The sequence below is a fragment of the Oncorhynchus mykiss genome, chromosome 3, assembly GCF_013265735.2.
Source record: "Oncorhynchus mykiss isolate Arlee chromosome 3, USDA_OmykA_1.1, whole genome shotgun sequence".
NCBI classification, from domain to species: Eukaryota; Metazoa; Chordata; class Actinopteri; order Salmoniformes; family Salmonidae; genus Oncorhynchus; species Oncorhynchus mykiss.
The window spans coordinates 4,234,898-4,260,532 of record NC_048567.1 but is presented as its reverse complement, the minus strand read 5'-3'; the positions used below and the strand labels follow the sequence as shown (position 1 = coordinate 4,260,532).

The window sequence follows — 25,635 nt, the reverse complement described above, 5'->3', positions numbered from 1 at the left end:
ATGTTCTTTAGCAAAGCTGTGAGTTTGCAGGTACCTAAAAAAGTGGCTATTGGGAATATTATGGTCAACCCCCAGAGTATCGAATGAGACTAATGTGGTGTCAACAAATAGGTCACAAAAAAACACCAGACCATTCCTATGCCAGAACTGGAATGCCGTGTCAATCTGTGATGCTGGGAAGAGATGATTAGATGTTAATGGAGAGAAGCAGCTTATTTAAGTCTAAAGTGATTACGGAATTGGGACCAGATCTTAAGGAATTTCTTGACAATGGGATTCAAAACATGGGTGCCAAGGTTCATGGGCAGTGGGGAGCACAGGAGAGAGACAGGAGAAGTTAGAAGACTTGACTGTAACTCCATGATGGCCCAAGTTGGACCATCCTTATTTTCAAATGTAGAAACCCAATAAACACATTTTATATATATTTGCTGACCAATAGTAGTGTAAAAAATTGGGAATGTGTCTCTCTAGATATACCTTTCTCATTTGTGGATTTGACTTATTCCAAATGAAGTTGGAAGTGCAGCTGTCCAGTTTGGCAGAAACATGGGAATCATTTGGAATAGTAAAAAAACGTATGTGGTACAGTCATGTTAACAGAATTCTTCCCACCTGCTAATGAAATGGGAAGAGACGACCACCTTATGAAATCCTGCTTAGTGCGCTCCAGGACTGTTTTGAAGTTGTTTCAACAGAGCCTTAAATGAGTGTGTGACCTTTAATCCCAAATAAGTAAAGACCTGATGCTCCACCTTAAATGGGAAATTGTCATACCCAATACCTTCTGCTAACTGATTATTGGGGAAGAGCAGACTTGTTCGCTTTAACTTTTAACCAGATAATGTCCAAAACCTTGTAGCATGTCCAAGAGAGAGGGTATAGACTCCACAGGGTTATAGATGTATAGAAGAAGATTGTCTGCATTTAAGGACACCTTGTAAATTATGTTCCCCTTAATATTCTCTTAATCCTCTCCTCCGCACGCAGGCCGATAGCAAGAGGCTCACTAGCCATATCAAATAGGAAAGGGGATAAACAACAACCCTGCCTGGCCCCCCTGTGGAGAGGAAGTAGCTGGAGGTAACAGTGTTGGTGCGAACGGAAGCCACTGGGAATCTTAATCCAGGAAAGGAATGACGGGCCAAACCCAAATCTCTCTGTACTGTAAATTGATATTCCCTCTCAACCCGGTTGAAAGCCTTCTCATCATCAGGAGAGATGACGACCTCTGGCTGTTGAGTTGAGTGGACAGAATAGAGAACGTTAAATAGCTGGCGCATAATATAGAAAGATTGTCTACCTGAGATAAATCCGGTTTGGGCCGAGTCACTGTCTCTAAACGGCACAAGAGGACCTTAGTGAGAATTTTATAATCACAGCACAAGAGGCTTATAGGGTGGTATGAGCCACAGTCGAGGGGATTCTTGTCCTTTTTAAGCAAAACCAAACCATAGTCGCCTGGGTAAGTGTCTGGGGCAGTTTCTGATTAGAAACGATGTCATTGAGCTGAGGATAGGGGACAGTTTTGAGGGGACTGGTTTATAAAATTCAATAGGGAAGCCATCAGGCCCAGGAGCTTTACCGCTCTGCATGGACTGGATTGCCAGAGTAGCTTCCTCATCACTTATTTAGGCATCCCATGTTAGTTTGTTCATCAGAATTGAGACAGGGGGTGTCCAGAGTGTCTAGAAATGCATGTATACCAGATGTGTCAGGAAGAGCCTCTGACGAGTAAAGAGCAGAGTAGAGTTGCTTAAATGGATTGTTGATTTCTTTGGGAAGTTAAATCAGCTGCAACACAGATTTCAGGTTTGGTGCTGCTAGTAGTGGATTGTTGAAGCTGGTGAGATAACAAATTGCCAGCTTTCTCTCCTTGTTCATAAAATGTCTGCCTCGACTTAAACAGAAGCTGCTCCATTTGTCTAGTGGAAAGCTTGTCAAATTCCAATTTGGTGTAGCAGTCTCTCTTTGTAGAGTTCAGGAGTCGGAGAAGAGGCATCTGTTGTCCACATCTAGAATGAGTTGAGATGGCTCCAATAAGCGTTTAGTGTGCTGTTGTCATACTCTGTGTATGAAATGATTTTCCCTTAGATAAGGTTTTATGGGCTCTCACACAGTAGAGTGAGACATGTCAGGGGTGACGTTGATCTGTAAAAAGACATCAATGTGAGTAGTAGTAGACTACAGGATAGTAGTAGTGGGTCAAGTCACCACACGTGTTCTGACACAGTACTCTCCGGAAAGCGGATATTTAGCTGGACAGGGCTATGGTCTGAGATAACAATGCTGTGATTGGCTATTAGTTACAAAAGGAAGAATTATATTGTCCAGAAGGAAAAAGTCAATCCTAGAGTATGAGTGGTGGACCGGAGAAAAAGGAGTATTGTTTAGCAGTGGGATTGCTCCTTCTCTGTGGATCAGACAAATTATAGGATTCTACAAATGAGTTGATCACTGCGACTGATTTTGAAATGACATTGTTGGGCTTTGGTCTGGATCTGTCTAGACATGTATGTAATACACAATTCAAATCTCCGCCCAATATCAAATGATGAGAGTTGAGGTCGGGAAGTATTGCAATGAGGCCAGATAAAAATGTAGCGTCATCCCAATTAGGAGCATAGAGGTTAGCCAGAACAACCTGTGTGCTAAACAATTTCCCCATCACTATAAGATATCTGCCATTAGTATCTGAAATGACTTTGGAGGATACAAACAGGGCCTTTTCTGATAAGGATGGCTGCCCCTCTGGCCTCAGCACCAAAGTTGGAGTGGAATATTTGGTAGACCCATCCTCTCTTTAGTTTGTCTTTGTCGCTGGACCGGAGATGGATCTCTTGGAGAAAAACAGACATAAGATGAGCATACACTCGGCTACGCTTGACCACATGGTTCATTCCTTTTAAGTTCCAGGTGAAAAAGCAAGTGGAGCCTAGTGTATGTGAATTAGGCAGTCATAGTAATTAGAAATCAACATTAGTATAATCACATGGCCAGTGTGTCGACAAGGTCAGAATACAAAAATGACCCAGAAGAAAACCTTGGACCTCTATGCTGGCCTTCCCCTTGTTGGAAGGCTGCATTTACCTCTCCTAGACTTGAGAAAGAGACTACCATGTTAAAGTGAACCTCAGTAGAGCTCTAGAGCTCAGAGTCCGTGTCAGTCCGCTGTGCCCGATGCTTTAGTAGAGGCCTGCTCTTTTGTGACACGTGGCCGTTGTTGTTTCGACATTTCACAATGAAATGGACAAAAATTTCAAGAAGAAAATTGGGTTTGACTCCTAATAAAATGTTACTAAATTAACACGGTAGGGGAGGTGTTTGTGAAATATTAATAGTAAAATGTTCGCCCTTGTCACGACTTCCGCCGAAGTCGGTTCCTCTCCTTGTTCGTTCGGCGGGTCGACGTCACCGGTCTTCTAGCCATCGCTGATCCACCTTTCATTTTCCATTTGTTTTGTCTTGTTTTCCCACACGCCTGGTTTACATTCCCTCATTACGTGACGTGTATATAACCCTCTGTTCCCCCCATGTCTGTGTGTGGAATTGTTTGTTGTAAAGTGTTTGTGCATTTCTAACTGGTTTGCGGCGGGTTATTTTAACCCGTATTTTGTTGTTTCTGGGTGCAGTTTGTTTTGCCTAAATAAAGTGCTCTGGTTGTTACCTATGTCTGATCTCCTGCGCCTGACTTCGCTGCAGCCAGTGATGCACCTCTTACAGCCCTGGACAGGAGCACCAAGAAAACGTGTCTTCACATGTTGCTGCTCACCAGCGCCCCCTCACAAGTCACTGCTTTAATGTTAGCAGAAAACAACGGGGTGTTTTCCAGGGTCAACTCCAAGGTTCTTTGCACTCTGGGAGGGTGACACCGTGGAGATGTTAACCGTGATGCAGAGGTATTGGAGCGGGCAGGCCTTCCCCGGGAGGACGAGCAGCACAGTCTTGTCAAGGTTAAGCTTGAGGTGTTGGGCTGACTTCCAAGCTGAGATGTCTGCCAGGCATGTAGAGATGCGTGCCGCCACCTGGGTGTCAGAAGGGGGGGAAGGGGAAGAGTAGTTGAGTGTCATCTGCATAGCAATGATAGGAGAGGCCATGTGCCGATATGATGGAGCCGAGTGTAGACTGGCAGAGAGATGCTGCTAACAGATGATGCTACATAATCATGGATACTTCATCTTCTACTTAATCATGGATATGGAGATTATTCAATAAACACACGTTGCTATACATTGGTACAGTAAATTAGAGGAAGATGGCAGTGTGTGAGATTTTAATTTATTAGGTGAGTGAGAGGATTATCAGTGCAGAATGAATCTTTGTTTTGGCTCCACTTATACTGACTGAATGCTTCTGCTGCATAGTGACAATGTTGAATGGTTACTCATTATATTACTGTGGAGCAGCACAACATGTAGCACCTGCTCAGTGGAGAATGTATTCAGAATGCTATGGAAATGGGTTAGCTGTTAGCTACGGGAGAGTCTACCTTGTGGTGTGGTGGAGTTTTGCAGGTGTGTCAAACGGTTTGTACCTCTGTTTGTGTCAGGAACTGTATTTTGTCTGCATGTTGCATCATGCTGGAGCGCGGGGCTGGGGCCCTGTGAATTATAGGTGTGAGTGTCAGAAAGCTTTCAGGTCCCTAGCTGTAATTGCTACCTAGCAGAACAGGAAAGAGGAAACCCCTCAGTCTGTCAACAAAAGCCCCGCTCCCCGCCCCCCACCTCCCCCTGTCAACCAATAGGAATACCACTTCCACTCCGGGGCTCGACGTTCGTCCTTCAAAATAGGGGGCGACTTCCTCTCTTTCCTCCTTTACCCTTCTCATTACAGGAGGGTCACTTGCGAGTGACTTTATGAAGTCAGCATCATTATGCACCAATCAGGTCCTTTTCTGAGGAATGTGTTGACCCAGCACTAAATATAACCCTGGTAATTAGAGCTACCTCTAGCAGCTCTCCTCTCTCTGTCTCCGTCTCTGGCTGTGCTAGTGGCCCACTCCAGATCAGGCTCACGAAAACGCAGGCAGGGGAAAACTGGTATAATTGGCTTCTTTTAAGAGAGGGAGAGAGAGACCGAGAGACTGAGGGAGAGTGGACGAACGCGGCAGGGCCGGTTGTGTGTGTGTGTGAGAGAGAGAGAGACAGCCAGTGAGTGGATGAGATGAGTTTTCTAATTGGCCAGTGTGGAGATAAGGGACCCCTGGGAGTGCTGTGTAGTGCCGTGCGGAGCCATGCACAAGGAAGTAGAGTAGCAGCACAACAGCCAGTCTGCTTGTTGTGTTTTAGTACACTTAGTGTCTTTCCATGACACAGACTGACCAGGTGAATCCAGGTGAAAGCTATGATCCCTTATTGATGCCACTTGTTAAATCCATTTCAATCAGTGTAGATGAAGGGGAGGAGACGGGTTAAAGAAGGATTGATACATGACTTGTGTATGTGTGCCATTCAGAGGGTGAATGGGCAAGACTAAATATTTAAGTGCCTTTGAATGGAGTATGGTAGTAGTTGCCAGGCGCACCGGTTTGAGTTTGTAAAGAACTGCAAAGCTGCTGGGTTTTTCATGCTCAACAGTTTCCTGTGTGTATCAAGAATGGTCCACCACCCAAAGGACATCCAGCCAACTTGACAACTGTGGGAAGCATTGGAGTCAACATGGGCCAGCATCCCTGTGAAATGCTTTTGACGCCTTGTAGAGTTCATGTCCCGATGAATTGAGGCTATTCTGAGGGCAAAAGAGGGTGCAACTCAATATTACGAAGATGTTCCTAATGTTTTATACTCTGTGTATATTGTATACAGTACACAAAGTATCTGTTTCTCTGAGGGGTTTATTCAGACCTACAGTCAAGTATCTGTTTCTCTGAGGGGTTTATTCAGACCTACAGTCAAGTATCTGTTTCTCTGAGGGGTTTATTCAGACCTACAGTCAAGTATCTGTTTCTCTGAGGGGTTTATTCAGACCTACAGTCAAGTATCTGTTTCTCTGAGGGGTTTATTCAGACCTACAGTCAAGTATCTGTTTCTCTGAGGGGTTTATTCAGACCTACAGTCAAGTATCTGTTTCTCTGAGGGGTTTATTCAGACCTACAGTCAAGTATCTGTTTCTCTGAGGGGTTTATTCAGACCTACAGTCAAGTATCTGTTTCTCTGAGGGGTTTATTCAGACCTACAGTCAAGTATCTGTTTCTCTGAGGGGTTTATTCAGACCTACAGTCAAGTATCTGTTTCTCTGAGGGGTTTATTCAGACCTACAGTCAAGTATCTGTTTCTCTGAGGGGTTTATTCAGACCTACAGTCAAGTATCTGTTTCTCTGAGGGGTTTATTCAGACCTACAGTCAAGTATCTGTTTCTCTGAGGGGTTTATTCAGACCTACAGTCAAGTATCTGTTTCTCTGAGGGGTTTATTCAGACCTACAGTCAAGTATCTGTTTCTCTGAGGGGTTTATTCAGACCTACAGTCATTTAATTGTCGAGAGCCATTCATCCTATTACGTTTCACTATGGCAACTGAAGCTTTCTGTTGAGATCTGGATAGCTTCCCTGAACTGTAAAGGACAATGTCCCGCCTGTCTGCTTTTCTGCCTGGTGTTTAGGCCATTCACCACAGTAATTATATTGTCTGTGGCATAATGCAAGGCATTGTGGAGATATTCATGAGTTATCTTCAGAAATGCAGAGTGTGAGAGAGAGAGAGAGAGAGAGAGAGAGAGAGAGTGAGTGAGTGAGAGAGAGAGAGAGAAAAACAGAAACACTGACAAATGTCTCCTTCCAAAAAGCCTGGAGTGGTAAACACAGATAAACAGTCTTGCTGCCTCAGGTCACCACACAGTCAAAACACAACACTTCCAGAAGAACCTTGTCGTTCATGGAGAGGCTTGAATATAGCCACACACACACACACACACACACACGTGTACTCTACCCACACACAGACCTTTTCCAGCGAGCCCTTCATTCTCTAGTATGGCCTTTGTGTGTTTCTCAGCAGGCAGGCAGATAGCTATACGGACAGACAGACAGACGGACAGGCAAACAGACAGGAAGACAAACAAACAAACCGATGGACAGGTAGGCAGGCAGAAAGGTTATAACCATTCCTATTTCCAGGTAAAAGACACTCTTAAGGGCCTCCCGAGTGGCTCAGCGGTCTAAGGCACTGCATCTCAGTGCTAGCGGCGTCACTACAGACCCGGATTTGATCCCAGGCTGTGTCTCAGCCGGCTGCGACCGGGAGGCCGATGAGGCGGCGCACAATTGGCCCAGCGTCGTCCAGGTTAGGGGAGGGTTTGGCCGGCCGCGATGTCCTTGTCCCATCGCTGTCTAGCGACTCCTGTGGCGGGCCGGGTGGAGTGCACTGTTATGAACCCCCTTTTCCCAGCAGTCTAGGGGGGAGGGAAACGAGACCCTATCATATATCATGCAAATCACAACAGTGAAAAGGAACAGTGAGAACTAAAAGAAATCCACAGACAACCTAAACCTACCATCAAACACTTTAGGTTTATTGTCAAACACACGGTAATGGGGTGTTGGGAAAAGGGGCTGAGCTGGACTCAAGGAGGAGAAATGATAAATATCCCAAAACCCCTAAGCCAGTCTTACTGGGTAAAGAACTGCTAGCTAACTAACCAATAAAATACAGTAGGTGGTCCGCCCAGTTCTAACTGGGGTATTTAGACAACGTTTTCCTACGGGTAATGTATGCCCAAGGGCGACTTGGCTGGTTATCCCCTTTTCCCACCAACAAACCAACAATAATACACCACAGCAATACATACTCACATGATAACAGACAAAAGTTTTCCTACGGGTAATGCATGCCCAAGGTCGACTTGGCTGGTTATCCCCTTTTCCCACCAACAAACCAACAATAATACACCACAGCAATACATACTCACATGATAACAGACAATGTGAGATGTATCTGCACAAACAAACTAAACTGTGGGGTATGAAAGAATATGTGGTCTTCAGCAAATCCATAGAGAGAAAGCGAGAGAGACACTGGGAAAACAACTGACTGGGTTTTTAAAGGGAAAGGGATGTGATTGGGTAAGGGAAACAGGAGGAGGTGTGTCTTCAGAATGATATGACTGATGACTGCCACCTGTTACTAGGACAGAGGAGAAATACAAATACCCCCAGGATACCTGTATCCGTAACATGCACGCTGACACGGTCGCCAGGTGTACGGTGTTTCCTCCGACACATTGGTGCGGTGGCTTCCGGGTTGTGTCAAGAAGCAGTGCGGCTTGGCGGGTCGTGTTTCGGAGGACGCATGGCTCTCGACCTTCGCCTCTCCCGAGTCTGGGAGTTGCAGCGATGGGACAAGACTGTAACTACCAATTTGATATCGCATAATTGGGGAGAAAAAGGGGTAAAAAACAAACATACAAAACCAAAAACCACTCTTATTAAAGAAGAGTCTTCCTATAGGGAGAGGAGTGCTGTTGAAGACTGTTTTGTATTATTATTCATCATCAGGATATTATTCATCAGATTGGTTCTCCACAGTACATTGAATATGGACGCCACTCTCACTGGCCCTCTGTCCGTCTGCATGCCTTTCTCTGTCTCCTCTCGCTCACTCTCCTCCTCTCTCTCTATTTCACTCTCCCCCTTCTCTCTCTCTATTTCACTCTCTCTCCCTCTCTCTCTCTACTCCTTTCATCATTTCCTCTGAAGCAGCACTAATGCAGCCATCCTGCCGTAGCCAGTTTGTTGAGCAATCAGACAATATCTGCCCAACATTGAGTTCATTTTTCTGAGGCAAATCTATTCTGAATATATTTAAGCCTAGTTCTTTTCTGAGGATTTTTGTACCGTCCTTCACATTTGTTTTATGTAAAACTGGGAGTTTTTTGACTGCATGTTTTATTTTTGTCAGGTCATTTTTGTCAAGGTGAAATCTGCTGCTCATTGTATTCCAGATGACAGATAATGATGTATCATATTATCACTGTCATTCTCTCTTGGTAGATAGTACCTATCTATTCAAAGCTGGATGGTTCCACTGAAGACTCATGTGTTTATTGTGGAGAGAGCGTTGCTCACAGGGTTCAACTACCTGCCCTGATCCGGGGTGACCGGTCAGACAGAGAAGAGCGCTCTTGAGAAACTGTCTGAAAAGGTTATTCTGTCTTTAAAGACGAAGCAGATTATTCATACACTCTTAATATTTCAACAAGGCATGGCAAACAAAGCACTAGACAGGAGAAGGCAAAGGTTTTGTGTCAGTGGAAAGAGATTATATCTTTCTGTTGTAATTGGGATGGAGGAGAAGTGTGCAAAAAGCACCCAGTTCGCATTTACGTTTTTCTGTCATTATTAGTCTATTTTCTATCATAATATTGCTACCAATGGCAGCATCTTGCGGTTTATATATGATCTAATGTCCTGTATAGATCATACTGGAGGAAGTAGCCCATCAGTCAGAGAGAGCTACTCTCTGTTATGTATCATAAAGGGCCTTCTCTCAAGGCCTGAAACTGGTTCATGTACTTCATCAATGGAAGAGAAGTGCAACTTCATTTTAAGTAGAGTGAGTTGTATTGAGGCCTTGTAAAACACCAGCTTGTTCTTTAAAACTCTGTGTGGTGGAGCCATTGGTTCTTTGTTTATGTCCTCTGGGACCAGCTAAAGCCTCTTTATTGTGTTCCAAATGGTACCCTATTCCCATAGGGCTCTGGTCAAAAGTTGTGCACTATATAGGGAATATGATGCTATTTGGGACACTGCCTTTGTTTGATCCTCTTCATCTTGTGTGTGTTGTGTTTTTCTCAGGTCTGGTCATCCTTCATGCTGTGTGTGTTGTGTTTTACTCAGGTCTGGTCATCCTTCATGCTGTGTGTGTTGTGTTTTACTCAGGTCTGGTCATTCTTCATGCTGTGTGTGTTGTGTTATATTCAGGTCTGGTCATCCTTCATGCTGTGTGTGTTGTGTTTTATTCAGGTCTGGTCATCCTTCATGCTGTGTGTTGTGTTATATTCAGGTCTGGTCATCCTTCATGCTGTGTGTTGTGTTTTATTCAGGTCTGGTCATTCTTCATGCTGTGTGTGTTGTGTTTTATTCAGGTCTGGTCATCCTTCATGCTGTGTGTTGTGTTATATTCAGGTCTGGTCATCCTTCATGCTGTGTGTTGTGTTTTATTCAGGTCTGGTCATTCTTCATGCTGTGTGTGTTGTGTTTTACTCAGGTCTGGTCATCCTTCATGCTGTGTGTGTTGTGTTTTACTCAGGTCTGGTCCTCCTTCATGCTGTGTGTGTTGTGTTTTACTCAGGTCTGGTCATCCTTCATGCTGTGTGTTGTGTTATATTCAGGTCTGGTCATCCTTCATGCTGTGTGTGTTGTGTTTTACTCAGGTCTGGTCATCCTTCATGCTGTGTGTTGTGTTATATTCAGGTCTGGTCATCCTTCATGCTGTGTGTGTTGTGTTTTACTCAGGTCTGGTCATTCTTCATGCTGTGTGTGTTGTGTTTTACTCAGGTCTGGTCATCCTTCATGCTGTGTGTGTTGTGTTTTACTCAGGTCTGGTCATCCTTCATGCTGTGTGTGTTGTGTTTTACTCAGGTCTGGTCATTCTTCATGCTGTGTGTGTTGTGTTTTACTCAGGTCTGGTCATCCTTCATGCTGTGTGTGTTGTGTTTTACTCAGGTCTGGTCATCCTTCATGCTGTGTGTGTTGTGTTTTACTCAGGTCTGGTCATTCTTCATGCTGTGTGTGTTGTGTTTTACTCAGGTCTGGTCCTCCTTCATGCTGTGTGTGTTGTGTTTTACTCAGGTCTGGTGGAGGTGGTCTGCAGTGTCTTCAGCGAGGCAGCCGTTCTGTACGTGGAGAGAGAGGAGAGGCCTGGGAGAAAGAATAGCCATGATCTCCTGTTGTCTCTACTGGACACTCTGCACAATGTACTGACCAGCACATCCAGAGTGGTGCGCATTGCACTCCAGGTATGCTAAACGTACCGTATGTAGGGCTGCACAATTACTACACTTCACATCGGAATCATGTGCAATATCCATGTCGCAAGAGATCCATATTGCATGCAATACCTTGAATCGCCACTCAGCCGCCGTGTAACGTCTGTTTTCATCGTTTACTCTGTTTGTCGTCTCTCTCCCTTTCTCTTGGGGCTGCTTCCCACACATACCAAGCCCCGCCCCCTGTCACTCAAGCAGCACAGCTCCTCCTCCTTCCTGTTAGAGTCGTTCTATGTTTGCACAGCTCCTCCTCCTTCCTGTTTAGAGTCGTTCTATGTTTGCACAGCTCCTCCTCCTTCCTGTTAGAGTCGTTCTATGTTTGCATGCTGCTCTGTTACCCCGTTCCGCTAGTGGAACCCCTCGCCAACAGCCAATGAAATTGCAGGGTGCCAAATACAAATCAACAGAAATCTCATAAATCATATTTCTCAAACATACAAGTATTAGGCACCATTTTGAAGATAACATTCTCGTTAATCCAGCCACAGTGTCTGATTTCAAAAATGCTTTACAGCTAAAGCTCCACAAACGATTATGTTCGGTCACAACCAAGCCACAGAAAAACCAAGCCATTTTTCCAGCCAAAGAGAGGAGTCACAAAAAGCACAAATAGAAATAAAATGAATCACTAACCTTTGATGATCTTCATCAGATGTCACTCATAGGACTTCATGTTACACAATACATGTATGTTTTGTTCGATAAAGTGGATATTTATACCAAAAAAATCAAATGTCACATTGGTGCATTACGTTCAGTAGTTCTAAAACATGCGGTGATTGTGCAGAGAGCCACATGAATTCACAGAAATACTCATTATAAATGTTGATGAAAATTATAGTGTTATGCATGGAACTTTAGATACACTTCTCCTTAATGCAACCGCTGTGTCAGATTTCATTTTTTTTTACGTAAAAAGCATAATCTGAGAACGGCGCTCAGAGCCCAAACCAGCCAGAGCAATATCCGCCATGTTGGGTAGTCAACATTCATAAATAGCATTATAAATATTCACTTACCTTTGATGATCTTCATCAGAATGCACTCCCAGGAATCACAGTTCCACAATAAATTCTTGTTTCTATCGATAATGTCCATCATTTATGTCCATTTATGTCCAATAGCTTCTTTTGTTAGGTCGTTTGGTAAACAAATCCAAAAGCGCGATCTGGTCCAGTCGGACAAAACGTTCAAAAAGTTATATTACAGGTCGAAGAAACTTGTCAAACTAAGTATAGAATCAATTTTTAGGATGTTTTTATCATAAAAGTTCAATAATGTTCCAACCGGAGAATTCCATTGTCTGTAGAAAATCCATGGAACGAGAGCTAACTCTCGTGACCGTGCGTCATAAGGCTATGACACTCTGCCAGACCACTGACTCAAAGAGCTCTCATCCGGTCCCATTTCACTGTAGAAGCCTCATTCAAGTTTCTAAAGATGGTTGACATCTAGTGGAAGCCTTAGGAAGTGCGTCTTGACCCATATCCCACTGTGTATTCGATAAGGCTGAGTTCAAAAACTACAAACCTCAGATTTCCCACTTCCTGTTTGGATTTTTTCTCAGGTTTTTGCCTGCCATATGAGTTCTGTTATACTCACAAACATCATTCAAACAGTTTTAGAAACTTCAGAGTGTTTTCTATCCAATGCTAATAATACTATGCATATATTAGCATCTGAGTAGGAGGCAGTTCACTCTGGGCACGCTATTCATCCAAAAGTGAAAATGCTACCCCCTATCCCAAAGAAGTTAATATAAATCATTCTATTTCTATGATTCCAACAGTTCACTCAGGGGTTTTGGTGTATATCGCATGTCAAATCGCAATCGCAATATTTGGTAAGAAAATCGCAATTTTATTTTTGTCCCATATCGTGCAACCCTACCTGTATCCATAATCTCTTTTAGAACAGGCCGGTGAAGGGGAGGGTGTGTGTGTGTGTGTGTGTGTGTGTGTGTGTGTGTGTGTGTGTGTGTGTGTGTGTGTGTGTGTGTGTGTGTGTGTGTGTGTATTTGTATTTATTATGGATCCCCTTTAGTCAACACTTCTTACAAAAACAAGTAGTGATGAAGTCTATATCTCCTCCACTTTGAGCCATGAGAGATTGACATGCATATCATTGTTAGCTCCCTATGTATTTTTAAGGGCCAGCCGTGCTGCCCTGTTCTGAGCCAATTGTAAAGTCCCTCTTTGTGCCACCTGACCACACGACTGAACAGTAGTCCAGGCGCGACAAGTCTAGGGCCTGTAGGACCTGCCTTGTTGATAGTGCTGATAAGAAGGCAGAGCAGCACTTTATTATGGACAGACTTCTCTCCATCTTAGCTACTGTTGTATCAATATGTTTTGACCATGACAGTTAACTTGCTCAATTTCTACATTATTAATTACAAGATTTAGTTGAGGTTTAGTGAATGATTTGTCCCAAAAACAATGCTTTTAGTTTTTGAAATATTTAGGATTAACTTATTACTTTCCACCCATTCTGAAACAAACTGCAGCTCTTTAAGTGTTGCAATCATTTCAGTTGCTGTAGTAGCTGACGTGTATAATGTTGCCAGTGGCATGTCATTAGTAAAGAATGAAAAGGTAAGGGGCCTAGACAGCTGCCCTGGGGAATTCCTGATTCTACGTGTCTGTGCGTGTGTGCATGCGTGCATGCGTTGGCGGAGGGCTTGAGTGTGTGTAGGGCACTCAATGTCCACCTATCACATCTAGGTGACTCAGTGAGGAAGTAGCTATATTTTGCAGGTCAGCCACCAGGGGGAGACTCGTCAAGGCCTGGTGACAGACAGAGTATACATCACGAGGCGATGGCTCCATCTGCTGGACGTGCCAGGTCTTGACGGGCTCTCCAGCCAGGACTAATTGGGGCAGATTGGGAATTGGTGAGTAATCAAGGACTGATTGCTCACCAGCTGTACAAGTCGCATAAAGCTGCCAGAAGGGCAGAGCTGCCACAAGGGAGAGACTGGGGAAGGAAAGGACTCACCACGAATCAACTGCACCCATGGTCCCGGTGAAGGTTGTCTCTTGAAGACAGCCCCACTGCTGTGTACCCCAAACCGACAGTCGGCAGGGCCAAGAGACCGCAAACCTGTGGAGAGACGTTTGGTGTAGGGCCGACCCGCCACCGACGACCCCAGGTAGACGGATACCAAAGAAGGTGTTTTGAGTGTGGCGCCCGGGGGCACACTGCCTGGAATTGCCCGGCTCGAGAGGACTCCGGAAATATGGTTACCCTCGTAACCACGAGCCTGCTGTACCAGGATACTGAATGTGGCAGGGAGATGTCCATTTCCTGTGTTCACGGGGACACAAAGCGGTATCTAACCGTTTGAGCCATCATCGTGACGCCACAAGGGAACTGCCAGATGATGGTGGGTGCAATAACAGAGTTGCCGGTACCTCTCCTACTGGGACAAGATTGTCCACTGTTTGCGGCCCTGTGGGGGCATGAGCTGAGGAAGAAGGTACGAGCCGGCCGAAGACGAGAGCGAGGACGACCCATCGCCTGTGCGGCCCGGGAGCAAACGGTTGATCAACCTATATCTACGGGTCCGGAGTCGGAGTGGGTGCCGGAACCCAACGCACAGGAGGAAGAGCCCAGCCTCCCCCTCCTCGATTTCGAGGGGCCAGTCGAGACACCCCCTGGGGGCCAACTGAGGGGACAATTCGGGACGGCCCAGTGGGAGGATCCTAACTTGAAAGCCGCTACAGCCCAAGTGATAGCGGTGGATGGACAGCTACTTCCGGGGGTGAGTGACTGGCGATACCCCCATTTCCAAATCAAGAATAACCTTTTGTATCAGGTGTCGCGCCAACAGGGGGAACTTCGAGAGGTTTTGTTGCTGCCCCGACGGTACGTGGGAACTGTTCTTCAGCTAGCCCACACCCACCTGTTGGGGGCGCACCTGGGAATGGAGAAGACCCGGGAACGGATTGCCGCACGGTTCCACTGGCCCGGGATGAGGAGGGCCGTGGAAGATTACTGCCGCAGCTGCCCAGAGTGTCAAATGACTGCCCCAAAGGCACACTTCCTAAACTCACTGGTCCCCCTACCGATCATCGGGGTGCCCTTTGAACGCATCGCCATGGACAGAGTGGGACCCCTGGTAAAAACAGCACGAGGACACCGGTACATCCTGGTAATAGTGGACTATGACACCTGGTATCCTGAGGCCATTCCCCTACGGGCGGTATCCAAGGGAATCGCCCGGTAGCTGTTCTACCTCTTTAGCTGGGTGGGCATCCCGAACGGGATCCTGACAGACCAAGGTACTGAGTTTATGTTCCGCCTAATGAAAGATTTGTGTGCTCTCCTGCAGATCAAGCGGATCGGGACCGCCATCTTCCACCCGCACACGGATGGGCTCGTTGAGCGGTTCAATTAAAAGGACGGGAAGAACTGGGACCAGCTACTACCCCACCTAATGTTCTCAATCCGAGAAGTACCCCAGTACACTGGATTTTCCCCTTTCGAACTCCTCTACAGGAGGAGGCCGCGAGGTCTACTGGACCTCGCCAAGGAAGTGTGGGAACCCCAACTGACCCCCTTGGTAGAGCACGTGGAGACGATGAGGGAGCGGATGACAGCCATATGGCCAGTCGTGAGGGAACATATGGAGAAGGCCCAATGAGCCCAAACCCAGGTCTACAATCAGAGAGTCCAGCCCCGAGAATTCCAGGTGGGAGACAGGGTATTGGTCTTAATCCCAACGGTCGAAAGTAAGTTCCTGGCAACATGGCACGGGCCATACGAGGTGAGCGAGAAGCTGGGACCTGTCAATTGCCGTGTACGGCAGCCGTGGAGGCGGAAACCCCAACAGATTTACCACGTGAACCTGTTGAAGAAGTGGCACGAGAGGACAGCCTTGCCGTGTTATGGTCGAGACCCAGGACGCCAACGGTACCAGTGGTGGGCCCGAGCAATGAGGACCTCGACCCAGCCCAGAAGCAAGAGCTCAGGGAGCTCGTCGATCGGAACACGGCGGTGTTCTCCGAAATGCCAGGCCGCACGACCCTCATTGAACACCACATCCGTACCCGGACCAGGGAAACGGTACGAAAGAGGCCATATCGGATTCTGGAGGCCCTAAGGAAGGCCGTTTAAAAGGAAGTGGAGGCTATGCTGAGGATGGGGGTAGTTGAAGAGTCTCACAGTGCATGGTGCAGCCCCATTGTGTTGGTGCCCAAACCGGACAGTAGCCTGCGCTTCTGTAATGATTCCCCGGGGTGTGAACGACATAAGCTTGTTCGACACCTACCCCATGCCGAGGGTGGACGAGCTCATCGACCGATTGAGAAAGGCCCGGTACATCAGCACCCTTGACCTGACCAAAGGATATTGGCAGGTACCATTGGCAGCCTGGGGTTATCCCCAACTTTGCGGCTATAGCTTCCCCCATCACCGATCTAACCAGGGCCCACCTCCCGAAAACAGTGAAATGGACGGACGAGACAGAAGTGGCGTTCAGCCACCTGAAATAAGCGCTGGTCTCCCATCCGATTCTCGTAACGCCCAATTTCCATGTGCCGATGTGGAGGAGCACCCCATCATGTACATCAGCCGAAAGCTGATACCTAGAGAAAAAAAAGTACTCTATTGTTGAGAAAGAGTGTCTAGCGGTGAAGTGGGCACTAGACACTCTCAAGTATTACCTGTAAGGTACCCACTTTACCCTGGTCATGGACCATGCTTCCCTGGTCTGGACGGCCAGGGGAAAGGACACAAACGATCGGGTCACCAGGTGGTTCTTGTCCCTTCAACTCTTCTCTTTTTCTGTTGTGCACAGGTCAGGGGCGAAGCATGGAAACGCGGATGACCTATCGAGAAGGGAGACATACGTCGCACTGATGACAGTCCCCTCCCCGACAGAGCTAAGGGGGGGAGGGAGGGGGGGGGGGGGGGGTGCTGGACGTGCCAGGTCTCGACGGGCTCTCCGGCCAGGACTAATTGGGGCTGATTGGGGATTGGTGAGCAATCAAGGGCTGATTGCTCACCACCTGTACAAGTCGCATAACGTTGCCAGAAGGGCAGCACACAAGGGAGGGACTGGGGAAGGAAAGGACTCCCGTATAGTTGGGGACGGTACCAGAGGTAACAGGAGGGAGTTCAGTTTTTGATCCCCACAGGATACAGGAAGACCCGGAGCCCAGTAGACGGTATTCCAGAGAGGGTCTCTTGGGGGAGACCTATTATTTTCTATTGGACTTTTATTTTAATAAAACTTAGCTAATCCTACTCTGTCAGTGTCTGATCTGTGTAAACGTTTTGACCCAACCCACTGGCCTGCCACAATTTACAGTACCAGTCAAAAGTTTGGACACACCTACTCATTCTAGGGTTTTTCTTTATTTTTACTATTTTCTACATTGTAGAATAATTGTGAAGACATCAAAACTATGAAATAACACACATGGAATCATGTAGTAACCAAAAAAGTCTTCAACAAATCTAAATATATTTTGGATTCTTCAAAGTAGTCACCCTTTGCCTTGATGACAGATTTGCACACTCTTGGCATTCTCTCAACCAGATTCACCTGGAATGCTTTTCCAACCGTTTTGAAGGAGTTCCCACATATGCTGAACACTTGTTGGCTGTTTTCCTTCACTCTGCGTCCAACTCATCCCAAACCATCTCAATTGGGTTGAGGTCGGGTGATTGTAGAGGCCAGGTCATCTGATGCAGCACTTCAAATCAAATCCAATTGTATTTGTCACATGCGCCGAATACAACAAGTGTAGACTTTACCGTGAAATGCTCACTTACAAGCCCTTAACCAACAGTGCAGTTCAAGAAGAACATTTTTACGATGTAGACAAAAATAAAAAGTACTAATAAAAGTAACACAATAAGTATAACAGTAACGAGGCTATATACAGAGGGCACCGGTACCGAGTCAGTGTGGAGGCTATATACAGAGGGCACCGGTACCGAGTCAGTGTGCGGGGGTACAAGCTAGTTGAGGTAATCTGTACATGTAGGTGGGGGGGAAGTGACTATGCATAGGTAACAAGCAAACGGTGAGTGTACAAAAGGGAGGGGGGGTCAATGTACAGTGCCTTGCGAAAGTATTCGGCCCCCTTGAACTTTGCGACCTTTTGCCACATTTCAGGCTTCAAATATAAAGATATAAAACTGTATTTTTTTGTGAAGAATCAACAACAAGTGGGACACAATCATGAAGTGGAACGACATTTATTGGATATTTCAAACTTTTTTAACAAATCAAAAACTGAAAAATTGGGCGTGCAAAATTATTCAGCCCCCTTAAGTTAATACTTTGTAGCGCCACCTTTTGCTGCGATTACAGCTGTAAGTCGCTTGGGGTATGTCTCTATCAGTTTTGCACATCGAGAGACTGAAATTTTTTCCCATTCCTCCTTGCAAAACAGCTCGAGCTCAGTGAGGTTGGATGGAGAGCATTTGTGAACAGCAGTTTTCAGTTCTTTCCACAGATTCTCGATTGGATTCAGGTCTGGACTTTGACTTGGCCATTCTAACACCTGGATATGTTTATTTTTGAACCATTCCATTGTAGATTTTGCTTTATGTTTTGGATCATTGTCTTGTTGGAAGACAAATCTCCGTCCCAGTCTCAGGTCTATTGCAGACTCCATCAGGTTTTCTTCCAGAATGGTCCTGTATTTGGCTCCATCCATCTTCCCATCAATTTTAACCATCTTCCCTGTCCCTGCTGAAGAAAAGCAGGCCCAAACCATGATGCTGCCACCACCATGTTTGACAGTGGACATGATGTGTTCAGGGTGATGAGCTGTGTTGCTTTTACGCCGAACGTAACGTTTTGCATTGTTGCCAAAAAGTTAAATTTTGGTTTCATCTGACCAGAGCACCTTCTTCCACATGTTTGGTGTGTCTCCCAGGTGGCTTGTGGCAAACTTTAAACAACACTTTTTATGGATATCTTTAAGAAATGGCTATCTTTTTGCCACTCTTCCATAAAGGCCAGATTTGTGCAATATACGACTGATTGTTGTCCTATGGACAGAGTCTCCCACCTCAGCTGTAGATCTCTGTAGTTCATCCAGAGTGATCATGGGCCTCTTGGCTGCATCTCTGATCAGTCTTCTCCTTGTATGAGCTGAAAGTTTAGAGGGACGGCCAGGTCTTGGTAGATTTGCAGTGGTCTGATACTCCTTCCATTTCAATATTATCGCTTGCACAGTGCTCCTTGGGATGTTTAAAGCGTGGGAAATCTTTTTGTATAAAAATACGGCTTTAAACTTCTTCACAACAGTATCTCGGACCTGCCTGGTGTGTTCTTTGTTCTTCATGATGCTCTCTGCGCTTTTAACGGACCTCTGAGACTATCACGGTGCAGGTGCATTTATACGGAGACTTGATTACACACAGGTGGATTGTATTTATCATCATTAGTCATTTAGGTCAACATTGGATCATTCAGAGATCCTCACTGAACTTCTGGAGAGAGTTTGCTGCACTGAAAGTAAAGGGGCTGAATAATTTTGCACGCCCAATTTTTCAGTTTTTGATTTGTTAAAAAAGTTTGAAATATCCAATAAATGTCGTTCCACTTCATGATTGTGTCCCACTTGTTGTTGATTCTTCACAAAAAAAATACAGTTTTATATCTTTATGTTTGAAGCCTGAAATGTGGCAAAAGGTCGCAAAGTTCAAGGGCGCCGAATACTTTCGCAAGGCACTGTAAATTGTCCGGTGGCGATTTTAGGAGTTGTTCAGCAGTCTTATGGCTTGGAGGTAGAAGCTGTTGAGGAGTCTTTTGGTCCTAGCAAAGCACCCCCACACCATCACACCTCATCACCGTGCTTCACAGTGTCTCTGAATGTCCTTGAGTGGCCCAGCCAGAGCCCAGACTTAAACCTGATCAAACATCTCTGGGGAGACCAAAAAAACAACTGTGCAGCGACGCTCTCCTTCCTAACCTGACAGAGCTTGAGAGGATCTGCAGTGAAGAATGGAATAAACTCCCCAAATACAGTTGTGCCAAGCTTGTAGCGTCATACCCAAGAAGACTTGAGTTGCTTCAACAAATACTGAGTAAAAGGTCTGAATACTTATGTAAATGTGATATTTCCATTTTTTTATCTTTTATAAATTTTATAAAAACCTGTTTTTGCTTCGTCATTATGGGGCATTGTGTGTAGATTGAGGAGGGGAAAACAACTATTTAATGCTGTAACGTAGCAAAATGTTGAAAGTCAAGAGGTCTGAATGCTTTCTGAATGCACTGTATTTTATATATTTGCCTCTTCTCAACTTCCAGTAGGATGAGCAGTAAGAAGCAAATATATCCCATTGAAGTTCATCTTTTAGACACTAAGGATTCACAAGGTCCCCCACCCGAGGGACACTCCATTGTCTCCCACTGGCCCTCATTAGCTTTAGTTGTCCTCTACAGAGCCTTCCTCCACTTCCTGGTATACATATTTATGCAGCCCGGACATTGGGAGAACAGAGGAGACGAGAGGAGAGGGGAATGACATAATGGAAATCAATTCTCTCACTGGAATGAAAAAATGCAAAGCTCATTAAAAGGGATTCTGCACAAACCAAATTCATTTAGGTAATAATGATAAGGAAGGAAGAATATGTGGCCAGTGTCGTCTTCAAGTTGTCTCGCTCTCTCTCTCTCTCTCTGATTCACTCAGAATTAATATTTTAAATGGATGAGGAAGTTAATCGAGAAAGTTCTACATGCTTCACAATTAAGCAAAAGAAGAAGAGCTGAAAAAATAGCATGGAATAATAATCACATTAACTGCAGACAGCCAATCTTCCTTCCCAAAGTTTTGTGCTGACCGAAAAACCTGCTTAAAATAAGCCAGCAGTCCCTCAGAAGGAAAGAGAGAGAGAGAGAGAGGAGGGAGAGGAGAAGAGGGAGTGAGAGGAGAGGAGGGAGAGAGAGAAAAGGAGGGAGGGGTTGAGAAACCAGAAGAGAACCAGATGGAGAGTGTCTTTCAGTCTAACCCAACCAACCAGCAGTTATTTTTATTTGTTCTACATCTATTTCCATCCACCAAAGGGAACAGCCAGTTTGTCATAGAAATGAAATCTACCTCCCAGGAGGTGACTGCTGTTAAGGCCAGTCATTTGTTTTAAAGGAGATTTGAAGATTTGAATTTTTTTATTTTACCTTTATTTAACTAGGCAAGTCAGTTAAGAACAAATTCATATTTTCAATGACTGCCTAGGAACAGTGGGTTAACTGCCTGTTCAGGGGCAGAAGGACAGATTTGTACCTTGTCAGCTAGGGGGTTTGAACTTGCAACCTTCCAACGCTCTAACCACTAGGCTACCCTACCGCCCGAATATGTTAAGGGTGAGACTAGTGGTGTTACAGCTGTCCGACAGGACTAGTAATACTGTTCTACTGTACTAACCTAAACAACACTGTTACAGCTGTCCAACAGGACTAGTAATACTGTTCTACTGTACTAACCTAAACAACACTGTTACAGCTGTCCAACAGGACTAGTAATACTGTTCTACTGTACTAACCTAAACAACACTGTTACAGCTGTCCAACAGGACTAGTAATACTGTTCTACTGTACTAACCTAAACAACACTGTTACAGCTGTCCAACAGGACTAGTAATACTGTTCTACTGTACTAACCTAAACAACACTGTTACAGCTGTCCAACAGGACTAGTAATACTGTTCTACTGTACTAACCTAAACAACACTGTTACAGCTGTCCAACAGGACTAGTAATACTGTTCTACTGTACTAACCTAAACAACACTGTTACAGCTGTCCAACAGGACTAGTAATACTGTTCTACTGTACTAACCTAAACAACACTGTTACAGCTGTCCAACAGGACTAGTAATACTGTTCTACTGTACTAACCTAAACAACACTGTTACAGCTGTCCAACAGGACTAGTAATACTGTTCTACTGTACTAACCTAAACAACACTGTTACAGCTGTCCAACAGGACTAGTAATACTGTTCTACTGTACTAACCTAAACAACACTGTTACAGCTGTCCAACAGGACTAGTAATACTGTTCTACTGTACTAACCTAAACAACACTGTTACAGCTGTCCAACAGGACTAGTAATACTGTTCTACTGTACTAACCTAAACAACACTGTTACAGCTGTCCAACAGGACTAGTAATACTGTTCTACTGTACTAACCTAAACAACACTGCTACAGCTGTCCAACAGGACTAGTAATACTGTTCTACTGTACTAACCTAAACAACACTGTTACAGCTGTCCAACAGGACTAGTAATACTGTTCTACTGTACTAACCTAAACAACACTGTTACAGCTGTCCAACAGGACTAGTAATACTGTTCTACTGTACTAACCTAAACAACACTGTTACAGCTGTCCAACAGGACTAGTAATACTGTTCTACTGTACTAACCTAAACAACACTGTTACAGCTGTCCAACAGGACTAGTAATACTGTTCTACTGTACTAACCTAAACAACACTGTTACAGCTGTCCAACAGGACTAGTAATACTGTTCTACTGTACTAACCTAAACAACACTGTTACAGCTGTCCAACAGGACTAGTAATACTGTTCTACTGTACTAACCTAAACAACACTGTTACAGCTGTCCAACAGGACCAGTAATACTGTTCTACTGTACTAACATAAACAACACTGTTACAGCTGTCCAACAGGACCAGTAATACTGTTCTACTGTACTAACCTAAACAACACTGTTACAGCTGTCCGACAGGACTAGTAATACTGTTCTACTGTACTAACCTAAACAACACTGTTACAGCTGTCCAACAGGACTAGTAATACTGTTCTACTGTACTAACCTAAACAACACTGTTACAGCTGTCCGACAGGACTAGTAATACTGTTCTACTGTACTAACCTAAACAACACTGTTACAGTTGTCCAACAGGACTAGTAATACTGTTCTACTGTACTAACCTAAACAACACTGTTACAGCTGTCCAACAGGACTAGTAATACTGTTCTACTGTACTAACCTAAACAACACTGTTACAGCTGTCCAACAGGACTAGTAATACTGTTCTACTGTACTAACATAAACAACACTGTTACAGCTGTCCGACAGGACTAGTAATACTGTTCTACTGTACTAACCTAAACAACACTGTTACAGCTGTCCAACAGGACTAGTAATACTGTTCTACTGTACTAACCTAAACAACACTGTTACAGCTGTCCAACAGGACTAGTAATACTGTTCTACTGTACTAACCTAAACAACACTGTTACAGCTGTCCGACAGGACTAGTAATACTGTTCTACTGTACTAACCTAAACAACACTGTTACAGCTGTCCAACAGGACTAGTAATACTGTTCTACTGTACTAACCTAAACAACACTGTTACAGCTGTCCAACAGGACCAGTAATACTGTTCTACTGTACTAACCTAAACAACACTGCTACAGCTGTCCAACAGGACCAGTAATACTGTTCTACTGTACTAACCTAAACAACACTGTTACAGCTGTCCAACAGGACTAGTAATACTGTTCTACTGTACTAACCTAAACAACACTGTTACAGCTGTCCGACAGGACTAGTAATACTGTTCTACTGTACTAACCTAAACAACACTGCTACAGCTGTCCAACAGGACTAGTAATACTGTTCTACTGTACTAACCTAAACAACACTGTTACAGCTGTCCGACAGGACTAGTAATACTGTTCTACTGTACTAACCTAAACAACACTGCTACAGCTGTCCAACAGGACTAGTAATACTGTTCTACTGTACTAACCTAAACAACACTGTTACAGCTGTCCAACAGGACTAGTAATACTGTTCTACTGTACTAACCTAAACAACACTGCTACAGCTGTCCAACAGGACTAGTAATAGTGTTCTACCCAGGACAAGACTTGCACTTGGTTCATCTCAGACCTCAGCCAAATATTTAGCAGATGTGATGAAACCTAGCTCAAGACAGTGCTGCCTGTGTGTACCTGTCCGCCTGTGTGTCTGTCCGTCTGTCTGTCTGTTTGTCTGTCTCAACACCCTTCACTCATCTCTCTGTTTTACCTCTTTCCTACAGTATTGATTTCTCATTTTCTTTACTGCTGAGACGAAAACAATAACCTACTGTTGTCAATCAACAGTTCTGATCTGAAGGCAGTCAACTGATCTCTCTCTCTCTCTGTGTGTGTGTGCGTGCTACAGGGAGCTGAGTCCCAGGGAGAGACCCAGGCTGCAGAGGACCTCCTGCTCATCAACAAACCTCTGACACAACTCACATCCCTGCTCATTCAGATGGTAAGACATGGTGTCTGTCTGTCTGTCTGTCTGTCTGTCTGTCTGTCTGTCTGTCTGTCTGTTAGTACCTGTCTGTCTCTGTCTGTCTGTCTGTCTGTCTGTCTGTCTGTTAGTACCTGTCTGTTTGTACCTGTATGTCTGTCTGTCTGTACCTGTATGTCTGTCTGTCTGTCTGTACCTGTATGTCTGTCTGTTTGTACCTGTATGTCTGTCTGTCTGTACCTGTATGTCTGTCTGTCTGTACCTGTATGTCTGTCTGTCTGTACCTGTATGTCTGTCTGTCTGTTAGTACCTGTCTGTTTGTACCTGTATGTCTGTCTGTCTGTACCTGTATGTCTGTCTGTCTGTACCTGTATGTCTGTCTGTTTGTACCTGTATGTCTGTCTGTCTGTACCTGTATGTCTGTCTGTCTGTACCTGTATGTCTGTCTGTTTGTACCTGTATGTCTGTCTGTCTGTACCTGTATGTCTGTCTGTCTGTACCTGTATGTCTGTCTGTTTGTACCTGTATGTCTGTCTGTCTGTACCTGTATGTCTGTCTGTCTGTACCTGTATGTCTGTCTGTCTGTACCTGTATGTCTGTCTGTCTGTCTGTACCTGTATGTCTGTCTGTTTGTACCTGTATGTCTGTCTGTCTGTACCTGTATGTCTGTCTGTCTGTCTGTACCTGTATGTCTGTCTGTTTGTACCTGTATGTCTGTCTGTCTGTACCTGTCTGTCTGTCTGTCTGTACCTGTCTGTCTGTACCTGTATGTCTGTCTGTCTGTACCTGTATGTCTGTCTGTCTGTACCTGTCTGTCTGTACCTGTATGTCTGTCTGTCTGTACCTGTATGTCTGTCTGTCTGTACCTGTCTGTCTGCCTGTTAGTACTGTATGTGTGATTATTACAGTTTAAAAAACAGTGCAGTGTATTTATATAGGATATCCAAAAAGACTTGATATAAGTTGTTTGAAAAGTGCTGGAGCCCTCAGATCAAGGGGTTTGGAAGAGAGTGCTAGCCACTGCCAGGTAAATGCTGGTTCATCTTTGCCAATATTATTCAACATGACGCAAATATGTTAGGGAAAAGTAATGATCCATTCCCAGTGTATTTTTGATGTGATTGACCCATTTCCATTCTAATAGAGTGTAGCTAGTCTTATGATAAAACATCTAATAGTCAGCTTGAAATAATTCATTTGAATCAATATGAAATCATATTTTCATTGTCAGTCATGCCTTTTGACCAAGCCCCTGAAAACTTGACCTGTTGCTGATACAACATCATAAACTGAGTGGATTCTGAACGCATCATCAATAATGGACGACCCATTGTGGTTTAATGGTTTCTGCTGGTTCTGTGATATGAGAATCTATAGAAATAGATTTATGAATAATGATGACAGC

At 44.7% G+C, this 25,635-nt stretch overlaps 1 protein-coding gene across 3 annotated transcripts in view; it reads left to right on the top strand.

Annotated features, from left to right (window-relative positions):
• Positions 1 to 25,635, top strand: part of LOC110505077 (serine/threonine-protein kinase ULK4-like) — a 218,821-nt gene that overhangs the window by 93,594 nt on the left and 99,592 nt on the right. For 2 of the 3 annotated variants that reach the window (XM_036966144.1, XM_036966148.1), the window contains exons 33-34: positions 10,786 to 10,952; positions 24,156 to 24,248. In XM_036966144.1, coding sequence (XP_036822039.1) covers positions 10,786 to 10,952; positions 24,156 to 24,248 — 260 coding nt within the window. Of the gene's footprint in view, positions 1 to 10,785; positions 10,953 to 16,782; positions 16,886 to 24,155; positions 24,249 to 25,635 lie in introns of those variants that run through there. The other variant, XM_036966152.1, reaches the window with a different exon arrangement.